We start from the raw sequence: 14,688 nt of genomic DNA, 5'->3' as shown, positions 1-14,688 counted from the left end.
TTCGGTTAAGACTGTAAATTTTCCTAGCCGTGGCTTTTGGAAGGAGATTGGTGTTCATTGTGTGAGTTTGGATGGCATTTGAGACGACTTGGATCAACATAGTTCTGCCCGCTAAGGGTAGGGAGTCTGCTTTCTAGCCTGCAAGGTGACCATTGATATTATTGACCACTCCTTGGAAATCAGAGACCTTCAATCTTTTCTGAAGAAGATGAACCCCAAGGTATTTCCCTAAACATGCCGTGAGAGGGGTTCTACTCTGACCGCTGAGGTTGCGAGCGAGGCTCGAGGAGATGTTTTTGGAGAAGCAAATTTTGGACTTTGATAGACTTATTTTTTGCCCTGACATCTTACAAAACTCGTCTAGACAATGATTAATAATGAACATCTAGGATGAAGAGGCTTCAGCGAACAAAATAAGGTCATCTGCAAAAAAGAGATGGGTAAGTTTTGGGCAATTTCTTGCAATCGAAAGCCCTTTCCAGGCCCCTTTGTTTACTTCAGCCTATATCATTTGACTCAGGCGTTCCATGCACAAAACGAAGAGGAAAGGGGATAGGGGATCACCCTGACGGATTCCTCGAGAAGGTTTAAAACTATCAGTAAGTTCCCATTGAAGGCCACCCTGAAGGAAGAGGAAGATATACACTTACCCACGAGATTGACCCAGTTCGGAGGCATCCCTATATTTTGGAGGGTGTCCGTTATGAAATCCCATTTGAGTCTGTCATAGGCTTTCTCCAGGTCTATCTTAATTGCCATAAATCCTTTTTTGCCTGATTTAATTCACATAGAGTGGATTGCCTCTTGAGCCAGGATGATGTTGTCATGAAGTTGTCTCCCCTAGATGAAGCTTGTCTGGCATTCATTTACTAGCAAAGGCATAATGTTCTTTAGCCTGGTTGTGATCAACTTAGTAACGGTTTTGTAGATCACCGAACAAAGACTAATCAGACGAAACTGATGAAGAAATTCTGGGTTGTTTACCTTAGGGATAAGGACTGAGGTGGTCTCATTGACGGATGAAATGGCGGACGTCCCTGAGAACCAGCCAAAAACAAACTGATAGATGCTATCAGAAACTACTTTCTAGTGCTTTTGGAAAAAAAACCCGGCGGTCAACCCGTCAATTCCTGGCGCCTTGTTTTCCCCCATATCGAAGACAGCTGGCTTAATTTCCTTCTTGGTAATATGGCTGAAGGTCTTCCGGATCAATTCTGGAGGGAGAGTGGGAAAATTTGCTTGAGGGGGCGTTCTAAGGTTGATGTCATCTTCCGCTGTAAATAAATTCTTGAAAGAAATCCTACGCCATGGCTTTCAACCTATCTTGATCTTCGACACATTCTCCGGTTTCATCCTTTAAGGAGACAATGTGATTACGGTGTCTTCTTATCATTGTCGAAATATGGAAGTATTTCGTGTTCCGATCTCCGTCTTTAATCCATTGCTTCCGAGATTTCTGATACCACAATAATTCTTCTTGTTTCATGATACCCAGTAGCTCTGTCTGTAACCCTTTCTCCAAGTCGTATAGGTGGTGATACCATTTCCGACTTAGTATCTTTTGTATACTCTCGATTCTCTTGAGGATACGCTTTTTTTTTTCTGGAAAATGTTACCAAAGGTTTCACGGTTCCACAGTTGAACTTTTGATTTGAATTAGCAGCAACAAGGTTGAAGCTGTATTGCGGGACCAACTCCGTCTCACGACTTCCGGAAAAAAAAAATTATTGTTAAGTTTGTGAAGTCGCATATTTTTTTTTTTGGCAAGAAAAAAAATAATACACTCCTTTATTTATAAATGATGAAAGACAAAGTTTTTTTTTACTTTCCTTTTGTAAATAATATATTTAACTATCAAATATGTTGTTTGAAAAATTGCTAACTTAAACAATTGAATTGGTAGGTAAACCAAAACTGATTGACTCTTTATTTTATATAGCTAGAGTTAGCAATTAATGTGCGTGATAAAGACCTCCAACAAAGCTAGATTTTGAATTTGATTCTTAATGTATATATAAAAAAAAATTAATTGGAAAAGTAGTTCAAATGATTAATGGGAAATATCACCAGCTTTGAGAAATTAAGGATATCTAGTTATGAAGCCTTGAGGTTGAGGTGTCCATATAAACCATGAAAAAGTTAAAAGAAAGATAGTCATGGGGTTAGGTTAGGCAATTAAAAGGCCCTAGGGGGTTAAGAAATAAGGTGTCAAAATATATCTAATTTTTTTAAAAATGTCAATTTAGGCATGTAAAACAACAATGATGTAGTTTAATGTTAAAAAAAAAAAATGCTAATTTAAGTTTCCATAATAAAATATGACATATTATTCATATTACTCCGTTAAATTTTGACAGTTGGCAGAACTTAACGAAATAATTTGAATTGCGTTTCATGTTCTGTTATCGATGTCTAAATTAGTACTCTTTTATAAATGTTAAGTCTACATTGGTGTTATTTTGTACTCAAAATCTAAATTGATATTCCCTCAAAAACCTTAAACTTATTTTGGTACCTTATCCCTTAAATGAAAGGAGAAATAAATCATAAAAAAAGTCAATGTTCTACAAAAAAAAAAAAAAAAAAAAAATGTAATTATTTCATTCATAGAAAAAAATAGTACATATCGACATAAGTAATTAAAAGATTACAATCTATGAGTACATCAGAGGAGCTTCAATTTGCATTTTTAATATCATAGATGGTGATAAAAGAATGATATACAGTGTTTGAAATTGTTTTTGCCACAACAACAAAAAAATAAAGTCCACACCGAATCGACTTTAGAGTCTTTTTGGCCGGGAATGATTTCATAATCTTTCAATTAGTCAGGTCTATGCGATGGTAGATAACTCTTCTATTTTTTTTTCATGAAGGAAAACATGATAACACACATAAATGAAAACAACTCAAACACTCATATAATGAGAAAGACCACGACCATCCATACAGAGAGAAACACAAGAAATAACAAGAAACTTCAAATAAAAGAGAAAATATCAAACATACCATAAAATAGATTGATAACAAAAATTATTTAACAAAGAAAAGTCAAGACAAAGTAAAGAAGAGATTTATCTTCGAGCTAAAAGTGGGAAAAAACCTCCAAAATCTTGAGAATTTTTTTTTTTGACGTCTAGGACTTTTGATCAATTAAACCATTGGTAGGAACTATAAATTCACCCAAAAAGCCCCACAGAACACACTCAAATCCAGATGTATCAGTCCCTTCAAAAATCGCGACGTCGACATTAAGTTGTAAACCGGAAGTCGGCGTAGACCAATGAAGATCTAACAAGTCAACAGGAGGAAGACGAGGCTTAACAAGATCTGACGAACTGGTCGATGATTGGACTCTCCTGTATCGTTTTGATTATTTTGCAAAGTCTCTTCAATCTTTCTTAATTTTTCTTTTAATTCAACCATCTCTACCGCATTTTCTACCCTGATATCTTCCATCTCATTCTGGATTGCCCCCAAATTTTGGCAGAATCGACTAGTGACTTCGTCCATCAATCTTTGGTATTATGGCTGTAGCCGCTCTTGGTGTCTAAATTCAGGGTTCTTTCTTTTCTCCATGGATTGTTTGATGGATGCATCTGTTCTGGTTGCAAATTCCTTCTACGATCGTTGTCTTTCTGAATTTTATGTGTTTATTCGTGTTCACGCTCACCGCACCAATGTTATCGTTGCATTTGAACTTCCTAATGAACCTTCTAGTGAGATACCTGTAAGACAAAATGAGAGGTCAAAGAGGGACCGGAGTTCGGCGAACCCGTTCTAATGCCCGAGTCAATAGGTGTTGGAAGGGTTGAGGAATGTGAAGTGTTTAAGGGATAGTAATGTTAACGTACCTTCTAGTATGGTCATACTTGTCTATTTATAATATTTCTGTCGAGCTCCTCTTCTTCTAGGAGTCCTTCCTTTATTAGGAATCATTCTTTTGTTAGAAATGTTATTTTAGGAGAAGTCTTCTACTGGGAGGAGTCTTTGATCAGCTTTTACGTTAATCACATGAAGGTTTTCCTCAATGAAAAACGTTTCATGGAAGTCTTGCTGGATCCGAAGGCTCACACTGTTCCATGTGGCGTTATCTAAAGACACACATCACACCATATATCCTAATTTGATTTATACGATATTATACATAAATAATATTTGAAGATATTATACATAAATAATATATGAAGAAAAATTAGGAATATACAAAACATCATTCAAAATTAATTGACTAGTTAATCTAATCATTTCTTTAAAATTAACTATCAGTGAAGCTTTGTTCACTGATTTATTGCCGTCTACTTCAGCTGCAATTCGCTCCATTCGGCTGCTAATTCGTGAGGCTCGGTCTGGTAGTTCGGGCTGCTGTCTCTCCCAGCGTGACGCGGTGTTCCTGACTCGTCTTCAGGTCCCGATCAGACCCCCTCGGGCACCTAACATCATCTCGGTAAAATGGATTTCCCCTCCGCCTTATTGGCTAAAAGTTAATGTCGACGGATCTGCGTTGGGCTCCCCGGGGGCTGCTGGCGCTGGTGGAGTATTCCGTTCGCCTAGAGGGTTTTCCAAAGGGTGTTTTGCATTCCCAATTGCTTCCTCTTATGCTTATATTACTGAGCTGAAGGCGGTAATATTTGCAGTTGGCCTAGCTTGGGAGAAGAACTGGCACATGCTTTGGATTGAATCAGACTCCTTATTAGTGGTCAATAAATTAAAGTCACATTCTACCAACGTTCCTTGGTTCGTCCATCACGACTGATTGAAATGTCTACAACAGTGCTCGCAGATGTCCGTCATGATTACCCATATTTACAGAGAAAGTAATCGGGTTGCTGATGCTTTAGCATGCTATGGCATCTCCTCCTCCTCCGGCATTACGTGGTGGCAATCGGCTCCGCACTTCTGCCACTCACTGCTTTTTGATGATATCTGTAATGTTGGTCACTTTAGATTTCGCTGATTTATTTATTTATTTTTTGTTTTTTGTTATTTTATTTTGTTACTTTGTTTTTCCGTTTCCCCCTTGTGTTACAATTTTTTATTTTATTTTTAATATTATCGAGTTTTCAGTGCATGCTCTTGGTGTGCCAACCTAGTTGGAATTTCAAGATCATTGCTACTGTATCGTCCCAGCTTCTATAAAAAAATGAACCAACCTATTTGGAATAACAATCATATATATAAAGAATATTTTAAAATTCACCACATGGCCAGTTGGATCAGAATCTACAATACACTATAAAGAATTTAAATTATAAACAAACGCATTGATACCCATCTGTTTCAAAAGAACTGTTTAAAGTGTTAGGGGATGACAAGAAGCAATGTTTGTGGTGATTGACTTCAAAGAAGTCCTAATTGCCCGTTTATCCAATTGATGAATAAGATTCATAAGCTTGGTATATTGATGTGGAATAACATCAATAAGACCATAGTGCAATTAGACAAAATTAATAGATTATTGAATGCAATTAGATCAAAATAAAAGATTATTGAATATAATTGGACAATAACTGAATTGTAACTTTTGAGAGCTAAGAGGGTAATTAAAGTTTTTAGCCATCCATATAAGATGACAAATATATTGAGCCTATGTGAATAGGATAAAAAAATGTATTGAGCCTATGTGAATGTAATTAGATGGCTATACTCTTCTTTTTGTGGCATGTGCTTAAGAGATGACCTTTTCATCATTGAACATCATTGTGGTGAAGATGAATGAATTACTCTCATAACACATTTCTTATTAGAAAATAATGTCTTGTAATTCTATATCTAGCCCTAAAGTTCCTCTTTATATCTATCTACCTTCTTCTCTCTCTACCTAAACTCTTCTTTTTCTTGCTTGAACTCTTCTTTTTCTTGCTTGAGTCCTTACCTTCTCTTGTCTATGTGGCCTTCAAAAGCCTCTAAATAGAAAATAATAGGTGGGGATAATTATTTGAAGTGTCTATTTGACTCTATATTATTTACTGAATAATTCTTACTTAATTTTGTTGACTTCATCCATTATGAAAATTTCCTATTATCTAAAATTCAGAGTTATAATTTAAGAGTATTCTACTTAAATTAGATTTCAGCCTATTTAGTCAATAAGAGACATATCCTATTTCAATTCTAAGAGAACCACTCATTTAAAATATGTTACTTCCTCCATTCTCAAATAAGTGTCGTTTTAGATAATTGTTTTTATTCTTTTTTAAGTGTCGTTTTCGTTTTTCAATAAAATTTAGTATAGTTTTTTGGTTTAAGCATTTAAATTTTGTCTTGATTTATGTGTTTTTTAAGTTTTCAAAGTTTTTTCTCCAACCATTATAGGAAAGAGAATTTTTATTTAGTTAATCAATGTAAATTTATTAATTTTTTTTTTTGATAAGATGTAAATTTATTAATTTAAGTGTATATTAATTGTGTTTCTTAATTTGTGTGAAAAACCCTAAAACGATACATATTTGAGAATGGAGGGAGTATTAAACTACTATAAAAACAATTATGGTATTAAACTTACAATTAAGAGCATTTATTAGAATTTTACCGAATGAGATATTGTCTTTCACTGTATTAATTCTCTCAGAGTGATTACATCAACCTTGTCCAGTGTTGGAACTAGAAATAAATACTCAATAGTCAATGTTAATATTTTTTATAACTAAGCATAAATGACACATATTTTCGTTAGTAGTGTCAAATTGTTAAAATCCTGAATAGAGTGAAATGTACATTTAGAGATAGAAATTTTCTTCGATAATTCTATTTTTTCGACAGGCTCTCCGTGATGCCTTGTACCTTATACGGGTATATCCTAAAGAAATCATCTAAATCTAAATTATATTAATATGTAGAAATAGTTTGTGCAATAGTTGATGAATGATTAATTGAAGGCCCTTTATGAAAGGTTTTGACAGAAAACAACCTGAGAAAGGGTTAGAGTGAATAAGAAAATGGCCCCAGTATAGAAAATGATTTAAGTGTACCAAATTGAGGGCCAATGTAAATGTAATGTTGTTGCCACTTTCCATTCATTCATTGGCCAAGAAGAAATCCCAAATTAGGCTTGTGATCCTTATAATATTAGGTGCTTCTTGCACAACTAACTCTTCCCATAACTGGGCAAATAGTTCTGGTCACCCTGCCTGCCATTACAATATATGTACTTACAATTCCAACAAAATAATAGAATAGCTTTAATATATGAACAAAAACATATGCCCAACTGCTTCAAATTAACCTCGTTTCTGGCTAAGGCCTTTTATTGTAACACTTCTGTTTCCGATGCGTGGTGCCAGAGTAGAAAGCCAAATCAAGGAGAGAACTTACGGAATGACAATGCAGACATGGATGGAAATAGAGAGTGACCGAGGCTCGTCAAAGCCATTTAAGTGGATTATCTCCCAATTAAATTTTTATGTATATGCTATGACTTGAACTGAAAATGGAGTTTAAGCAACTTGAGACCCTTAACTATTCAAGCTAATATTAATTTGTTGCACTCATAAATTTTAGGCAAAAAGCATATTTAAGCCCCTGAACTTTATCTGTTTTAAGGATCAAGCCAATGATCAATTATTTTTCCACATTGAGCCCCTGAACATTGATTTTGTTATGGTTTAGGCCCTTATTTAACTTTTTTTTCGAGTTTAGGAGATGAGAAGATCGATTTGGCAATTCTAATGTTGAAAATCACAAAATGGGAGAGAAGAAAATCGAGTTTGGAAGAATATACTGAAAATTAGTTTCTATAATTTCGTTTTAATTTTTAATTTTTATCTCTCCTAGTCAAAGAAATCTTTTTTTTATTTGTCCATGTCAACAAGCCGAATCGCCCTAACGATGTATTCAGTCCAAACACGACAGAAAAGTTAAATAAGGACCTAAACCATAACAAAATCAATGTTCAGGGGCTCAATGTGGAAAAATAATTGATCAGAGGCTTGATCCTTAAAACAGATAAAGTTCAGGGGCTTAAATATGCTTTTTGCCTAAATTTTAAAAACATTATTTATGTGTTAAACCTTAATTGTTGGTTTCCATCAAGAATTCTATGAATAAATTATAGTATCACATGGTATCATAGATTTTATGGAACAAAGCATCTCTTCATTAAATGGGTATGTGGAATTTGCCATTACCAGTCTTTATCAATATTATTATGGAGTTGAGGTCCCAAAATATGATACATTATGCTCAAATTTATTTAAGAATATACTAGTACTATATAGTTGCGAATAAATTATTTGCAATTAATGAATCTTAGAATTCTGATGTGATACATTTATAAAACATTCAAATTAAATTCCAATATATTACTATTTCTTGGCAAAAAAACTGGATTTCTCAAAATTCTGTAAGAAAATGGAACACGTGAGTTATGACAGGAGGAGATATGGTATGCTTGTGTTAGAATTAAAAATAAATGGTGTGTCAGATAGATGTGTTGGGAATTTATGTCGTTTAAATGTAGATCATTAAAAAGGACGAAAAAGAAATGGATAAATATAAACATATGGAGGTCCACCATGGCCTAATTACAAGGGAGAGTGGCGTTGATGCAGCTGCTGCAAAAAGCACAAAGCAAATTGGGATTTCACTTCCCCTACCGAGATTTGCTCTGTCACTTTCACTTTCGCTTTCACTTTCTTCAAGATTCATAATGGGCCAGATTAATCCCATCTCCAAAATTACCAGTTTTCATCTAGCCCACATTAAATATATTCAGGCCCTATACTAACTTAGCCCACTTTAAGTATATGTTAATTTGAAAATTTATTTTACTTAAAAATTAAAATATAAAATTTAGATATGTATTCAAAATAATAAAACTAATTTTTTAATGTTTTCAAATTATAGAATATATTAAATGGGTTTGATACCAAGTTTTTTTTTTGAATGAAAGAATGATTTTAATAAATCAATGAAGATCCGATGCCAATAGGCTTACAATCGAATGAGGGATAATATTAGTTACAATCAAAGAAGAAGAAAATAAACCAAGCCGAGCCAATTCATCCGCCACTTTATTAGCTGACCAACGAACAAATCGAAAGGAGTAGATCGGGACTGCTTCTGCAATAGCACGACAATCCGCAATGATAAGTCCCAGGCTCGAGAAATCCTCATCTTCCTCCATACATAACTTTTGGATAACAACTTCAGCATCTTCCTCGACACATACTTCTTCGACCCCTCTCTCCTTTAACCAACTAAGAGCTTCTCTACATGAAATGGCCTCAGCCACAGCCGGGGACAGCTGACCTTGATACTGTTGAGAACGGGCAGCCACAAAAGCACCTGAACCGTCGCGAATAACAGCCCCTAAACCCGTAAAATCCTCCTCTCTTCGAATTGCCGCATCAAAATTCAGTTTGACCCCAGAAATTGGAGGGACCCAACGATCTATATTTTATACTGAAGTATTGCGGAACTCCTGTTCGCCTAGCTGAGCAGATTTCCATGAATTTAAAAACGCATTTGCGTTGGCAGCCAGCTGTTCAGGGCCGATCAGTCTACGATTCCACACCCATTGGTTCCGACCATACCACACATACCACATAAGAGTCGCCCATTGCCCCACCACATCTGCATTGTTGTTTATTATGGCGCGATTCCACCATTCGGAAAAATCAACATCTTGTGCCAGATCAAAAACAGCAAATGTTGAAGAATTCCAAGCCCGGAGAATCACGGGACAGTTTAAGAATAAATGAGATAAAGATTCTTCCTGTAAAAGACAAAAGGGACACCGCTTATCGATATCAACACGACGATTGAAAAGAGTTACCTTCGTTGGAATAATGTTCCATGCCGCACGTCATGGAAAATTTTTGACTTTCGGAAGACAGGACAATTGCCAAATCTTACTCCAAGGAGCATTTCGCACCTCATCAGGAGGAGGGGGAAATTTCTCCATTAGTGCATAGTAAGTCGTTTTCACCGTGTAATTACCACGCTTGTCTCTCCGCCAACATAACTGATCTGAACCTCCTCTAGATGAGATAGGGACCTGTAAAATGGCCTGACTATCCTCAGAAGAAAAGAGAACTGCTAGTAACTCTTGATCCCATTGCCCATTACGGACGAGTCTATCTACCGTCCAACTCATTCTCTCAACTGACTGATTCCTCCCTGATAAATACCGCGCAGATTCAAATATAAGAGGTCAAATTCAAATAAAAAAACTTAGAAATATAAAATACATATTATTCAAAGAAACATTTTTCCATAATGTTTTTAACAAAAAAAGTGACAAGTTTTTTATTTGGGTAATTAATTTATTAGTCCCTATATTTTGACAAAACACATTGTTTAGTCCCTGTATTTTCAAAAACACATGGTAAGGTCCCTAACTTTTTTCTCAATGAACTGTTTAGTCCTTCCGTCTATTTGTTAGATTTTTTACCGTTTATGACTTCATAAATGACTAAATTACCCTTTACTATTTACCTTCAAACTTTAGAAGGGGAAATTCAATTTAAAAGAAGAAGCTATTTGTATGGAGAACAAGAAAAAGAAAATACACAATGCTTACGAATTTGAACGATTAAGAAGAAAATCAAGAAGAAGAACACTCAAAGTTGATTTCAGATGCATTAAAGTTTAAAGCAAATGAAAAGAAGAACGCAAATCCAAATTGACTAACAAAATCTTCATGAGAGTCTAATGGCAGGGACTAAACAGTTCACTGATAAAAAAGTTAGGGACTAAACAGTTCATCAAGAAAAAGGTTAGGGACTTTATCATGTGTTTTTTAAAATACAGGGACTAAACAGTGTGTTTTGTCAAAATATGGGGACTAATAAATTAATTACCCTTTTTATTTTTATTATTTGGGCTTAGGCCGTTGACTGGAAACGAGCCATCTGCTACAGTCCAAAAAATGATAATAAAGCCCATGAACCCAACTCCATCAATTTTTAGGGTTTCTTTTTGATGCTTTTCCAATTTGCAACCTATACTCTGCTTCCCCATGGCGAAGAACAGAAACAAGAACAAGAAGAACAAAAATGGCGTCGTTTCTATGGACATCTCTCAACCTGCCTCTTCAGACCTCCCTCAAGGTCAGTAGTTCTCGCCTATAATTTAAGAATACCTTGCTAATTAACTGATCTGAAAAATTTCGTTCTATTTTCATACTCTCTTTTGTTTTTATCATATAATTGCTGTTTACGGTGATGAATTCATTCAATTATAACACTGTAATGCTACGCGCAGCAATGGATACCTCTGACTCTGTAGCTCAAAAGACGGGTTCTGGTATTTCAATCAGGTTAGTACCAAACAGTCTTATAACACTAGAATTATTATATTTTTCGGATGCAAATGAATTATAGTTCTTCTAGCGATAAGTTTATGTGTGCAAAAACATATATATGATTGTCTGTTAACCGTTTAAAGTCGAAGGAGAATGATGAGAGTCTGGTCATAGATATTCACTTGCTAAATGTTGTGATGTAATGGACGCTTCTGCAAATGTGCAATGCTGAAGTTTGAGTGTGTTTTGTATTGAAATTACATGCTATTAGATGGTTAGATCTGTTGCAACTCAATGATTAATGAAGGCCCCATTTATGAACCACATAATAGAATGTAGAATCCTTAGAATTTTGTTTGTGCTCACGTTAATAAATAACAATTTTTATCGTCCCACATTTATAGATCAGGTGGAGACATGACTTGCGTTGTCACTAATCCTTAACATTTCATGAATAGGTGCTTTAAAGTTGACTATATATTTAATCTTGTCCTACCAAAGATCATTCAATACCTTTTGCTTGAAAGTGCAACTTTCTCTTTATCTTCATCCTGAAAACTATCCCATTTCTCACTAACAACTACAAGTGTAATCCACGTTTGATAACTAGCATTCTTCAAAGCATCGCAACTGCAGAAGCAAAACGTGTAGGTGTGTAGGTGAAACTTCGATAATCTACTTGCATTCAACATATGTTTCTTCGTTAGAATCAGTATTCTTGGCTGCACAAATGGCTTTCAATCCATCAATCACAATAAGCTCAAGCTGTTCTCCACCTATTTCATTTTAGTTGGCGACAACATATTGTATCTTGGATGCAAATAACCAATTATGTCTTGATTGCCTGCCAATGTGTAAGAACTCGCATAGTACGAGTTCCTAGCAAGATGAAATGATTATCCCGCGGAGTAAAATATTTTTGCAATTTCAGTGTGTAATTGTTGCACCCGTTTATCATTCGCTAACTTCTCCAAAAGACTTGAAATTGATGTTTTTCTTTTTCGTGAATCAAATGCTTCTACTCTCAACCTTAAAGAACCAGTCCATGCTGTACCACCTAAAGTGCAAGAAAAGGAAGCACTACTTCGTGTTGGATAAGTAGAAGATGCAAAAGGATGATGCTTAGCTTGAATTGCTTTAGCCTTTGATTTAGCTTCATCCACCTCTTTTTGCAATTGAGAAAGAGTCAATGTTTACTTTGGAACAAGCCCGAAGCTCACATCTTGCAATCTTCAAGAAATGATCTTTAATTCGGAAATGGGAACCGGCAAATTCCATAGTGCAGAACTTACATTGGAACCTCACTTTACCTCCACTGTTTCTGAGTTTCCCAATTGCATTAACCATGATTCCAAAGAGGGGAGTTAATGTCAAAAGCTTTTGATGCATCTTCATTCACTCTACCACTTGTAGAAAAAGCACTTGCAGAAGAAGATTCCATGGAAGAAAGAGAAATCGAAACCCACTGAAAGAGAAATACGAAACCCATTGATTGAAATTGAAAGAGAACACTCTTAAACCAAAACTCGCTGAAAGAGAAGAATGAAACCCACTGATTGAAATTGAAAGAGAATAACTAGGAATTGGAAGCAAAAAAAGCTTGGCCGATTAAAGAAGAGAGAAAAGAAGAACTCACCAATGGAAGAAGAACCCACCGATTAAGGGTCTGCTTGTTTTGGGGTTGGCTTGCTTGGAAAGGAGTTTAATAGGAGGTGAGAGTTAAATGGAGGTTAAATGAAGGTTAGAAAACCTTAAAATAATCCCAATTTCAGTTTCACCAAATTGGTCGGATTTGGAGGTTAACTAAAGAAACCACATGCAAGTTTTTCGTTTATGATTTGCAATTCGCGAGGCAGAAGAACCCACCTGATTGGTTTGATTTGCGATTTCATTTCACTTGATGTTTCTCACTTTCTTTGTTGTGACTAGCGTTATCGCAGCTAGATGAGTTTTCAGGTTATGTTGCTTAAATTTTAAATGATTTGTTTTATACTTTTATTATGTTTTAGTTAAGGTTTGGGTTTTTGGAGTTTTTCAATAAACAAAGGGGTGACTGCTATTATTTTGTTTAGATTTGATTTTTTTTTTTTTTTATATCAACCCCTCGTTTTTTTAAAATTATTAAAAAAACCCCTGGACTCTACCTAATTAACTGAGCAAAGTGACCCCATATTAAAAAAAAAGGGAGACACTTATTTTGACGTGTTGGGTGCATGTCTCGGCATGTCTGACACTAGTAAGTCAACCTCCTAGAAGTGTCAGTGCTTCATTCATTGGTTAGTATATGTAGAGGTGTAGGGTGAGATGGAAAGGGGAGATATATAGACCAATGATGGATGAGATTTAATTGATAAATTTTAATATTTAATTAGTCATTTATTGATCAATCAAATCTCATCCATTCATTTTGCAATTAATGGTTGAGATGATTACAACTCCACCAACTCTAGAGGATTTCAACTCTAGAGGATCCCTAGGCCCAAGGTTGAGAAATGGCTCTGCTGAGTTGGGTGGAGATGGAAGAGTAACATCCCGAAGGGATTTGGATTTAGACTCGGTCAATTGTTATATGTTCTTTCATCTCATTTTGTAACCATTCTGTTCCCTAATTTTTCTATTTGCTTGAGAAAGTCTATCAATGTACTATTGTATTTCTTCTATTTGGTTGGTGTTCTGTTTTGGTTTCTATCAAACTTAAATGCTCAGATTCTCATAGGAAGACTCCATTTTTATGTGAAAGATGTTTGGCCGTCTCTGGGGTTCAAGTATTTTTTGAATCTTCATCTATGTTTGCCGTTTGACCGTCATGTATTTGTCTAAAAAATGCAGAAAGGTGAAGGGAAGACCAATGAAGCGCTCAAAAAATGTTCGGAAGATGAAAGCCATGACAAAAGCCATATCTAAAAATGAGAAATCAGTAGAGAAAATTGCGAAGCATGAGAATAAAACAACAAGAACTCAATCTGCAAAACTGCTATATGACTAATTATTCAACAATTTCTTTTGTCTTCTCAATCATATGATTTTTTTTTTGTTTATGGTAATAGCTATTTTAGTAGGTACTCTGCTAGATCAAGTTTAGTTGGATTATTTTTAAATTATATAGAATCAATTAAATGTAACGGCTACAATTGGTAGGCATGTTTTTTGTATTGGGCATTTGTAATATATTGAAGATTTGGATTTTAATCCAATGAAGTGGTGGAAGATTGAGGGGTTTAACATTGCCAAACACTATTTTGTCTTTGTTAAATTTTAAATTTAAATTTAAATTTGGTGAAAATTAACTTTTGAGTTCTATTTTTCAGTAAGACGTACCTTTATTGGACAAGGCAGATTCAAAAAAAGGATACCTATCAGAAAGTCTAATTCAAGATTAAAGAGTAAATTTATTAAAAAACCTTAGATTTGTGCATTAAAGAGTAAATTTGTTATGAATGTTA

General features: G+C 35.0%; 1 protein-coding gene across 1 annotated transcript; it reads left to right on the top strand.

The window, feature by feature from the left end:
• Positions 1–10,911: 10,911 nt before the first annotated feature.
• Positions 10,912–14,482, top strand: LOC136218930 (uncharacterized). The gene is made up of 3 exons (XM_066006110.1): positions 10,912–11,051; positions 11,206–11,260; positions 14,075–14,482. The coding sequence occupies exons 1-3, from the start codon at positions 10,961–10,963 to the stop codon at positions 14,229–14,231; spliced, it is 303 nt and encodes a 100-aa protein (XP_065862182.1). The 5' UTR covers positions 10,912–10,960; the 3' UTR covers positions 14,232–14,482.
• The last annotated feature ends 206 nt before the right edge of the window (positions 14,483–14,688 follow it).

Source organism: Euphorbia lathyris, chromosome 2, assembly GCF_963576675.1.
Source record: "Euphorbia lathyris chromosome 2, ddEupLath1.1, whole genome shotgun sequence".
Lineage (NCBI taxonomy): Eukaryota > Viridiplantae > Streptophyta > Magnoliopsida > Malpighiales > Euphorbiaceae > Euphorbia > Euphorbia lathyris.
Note: the sequence above shows the minus strand (reverse complement) of the source record. Positions and strands in the feature narration are given on the sequence as shown.

Excerpts from the sequence above, each read along its gene's own strand:
- LOC136218930 (XM_066006110.1), top strand. The coding sequence starts at position 10,961 with ATGGCGAAGAACAGAAACAAGAACAAGAAGAACAAAAATGGCGTCGTT. Across the intron at positions 11,052-11,205 it reads CTCTTCAGACCTCCCTCAAG|CAATGGATACCTCTGACTCT; the intron begins GTCAGTAGTTCT and ends TGCTACGCGCAG. Across the intron at positions 11,261-14,074 it reads GGTTCTGGTATTTCAATCAG|AAAGGTGAAGGGAAGACCAA; the intron begins GTTAGTACCAAA and ends TAAAAAATGCAG.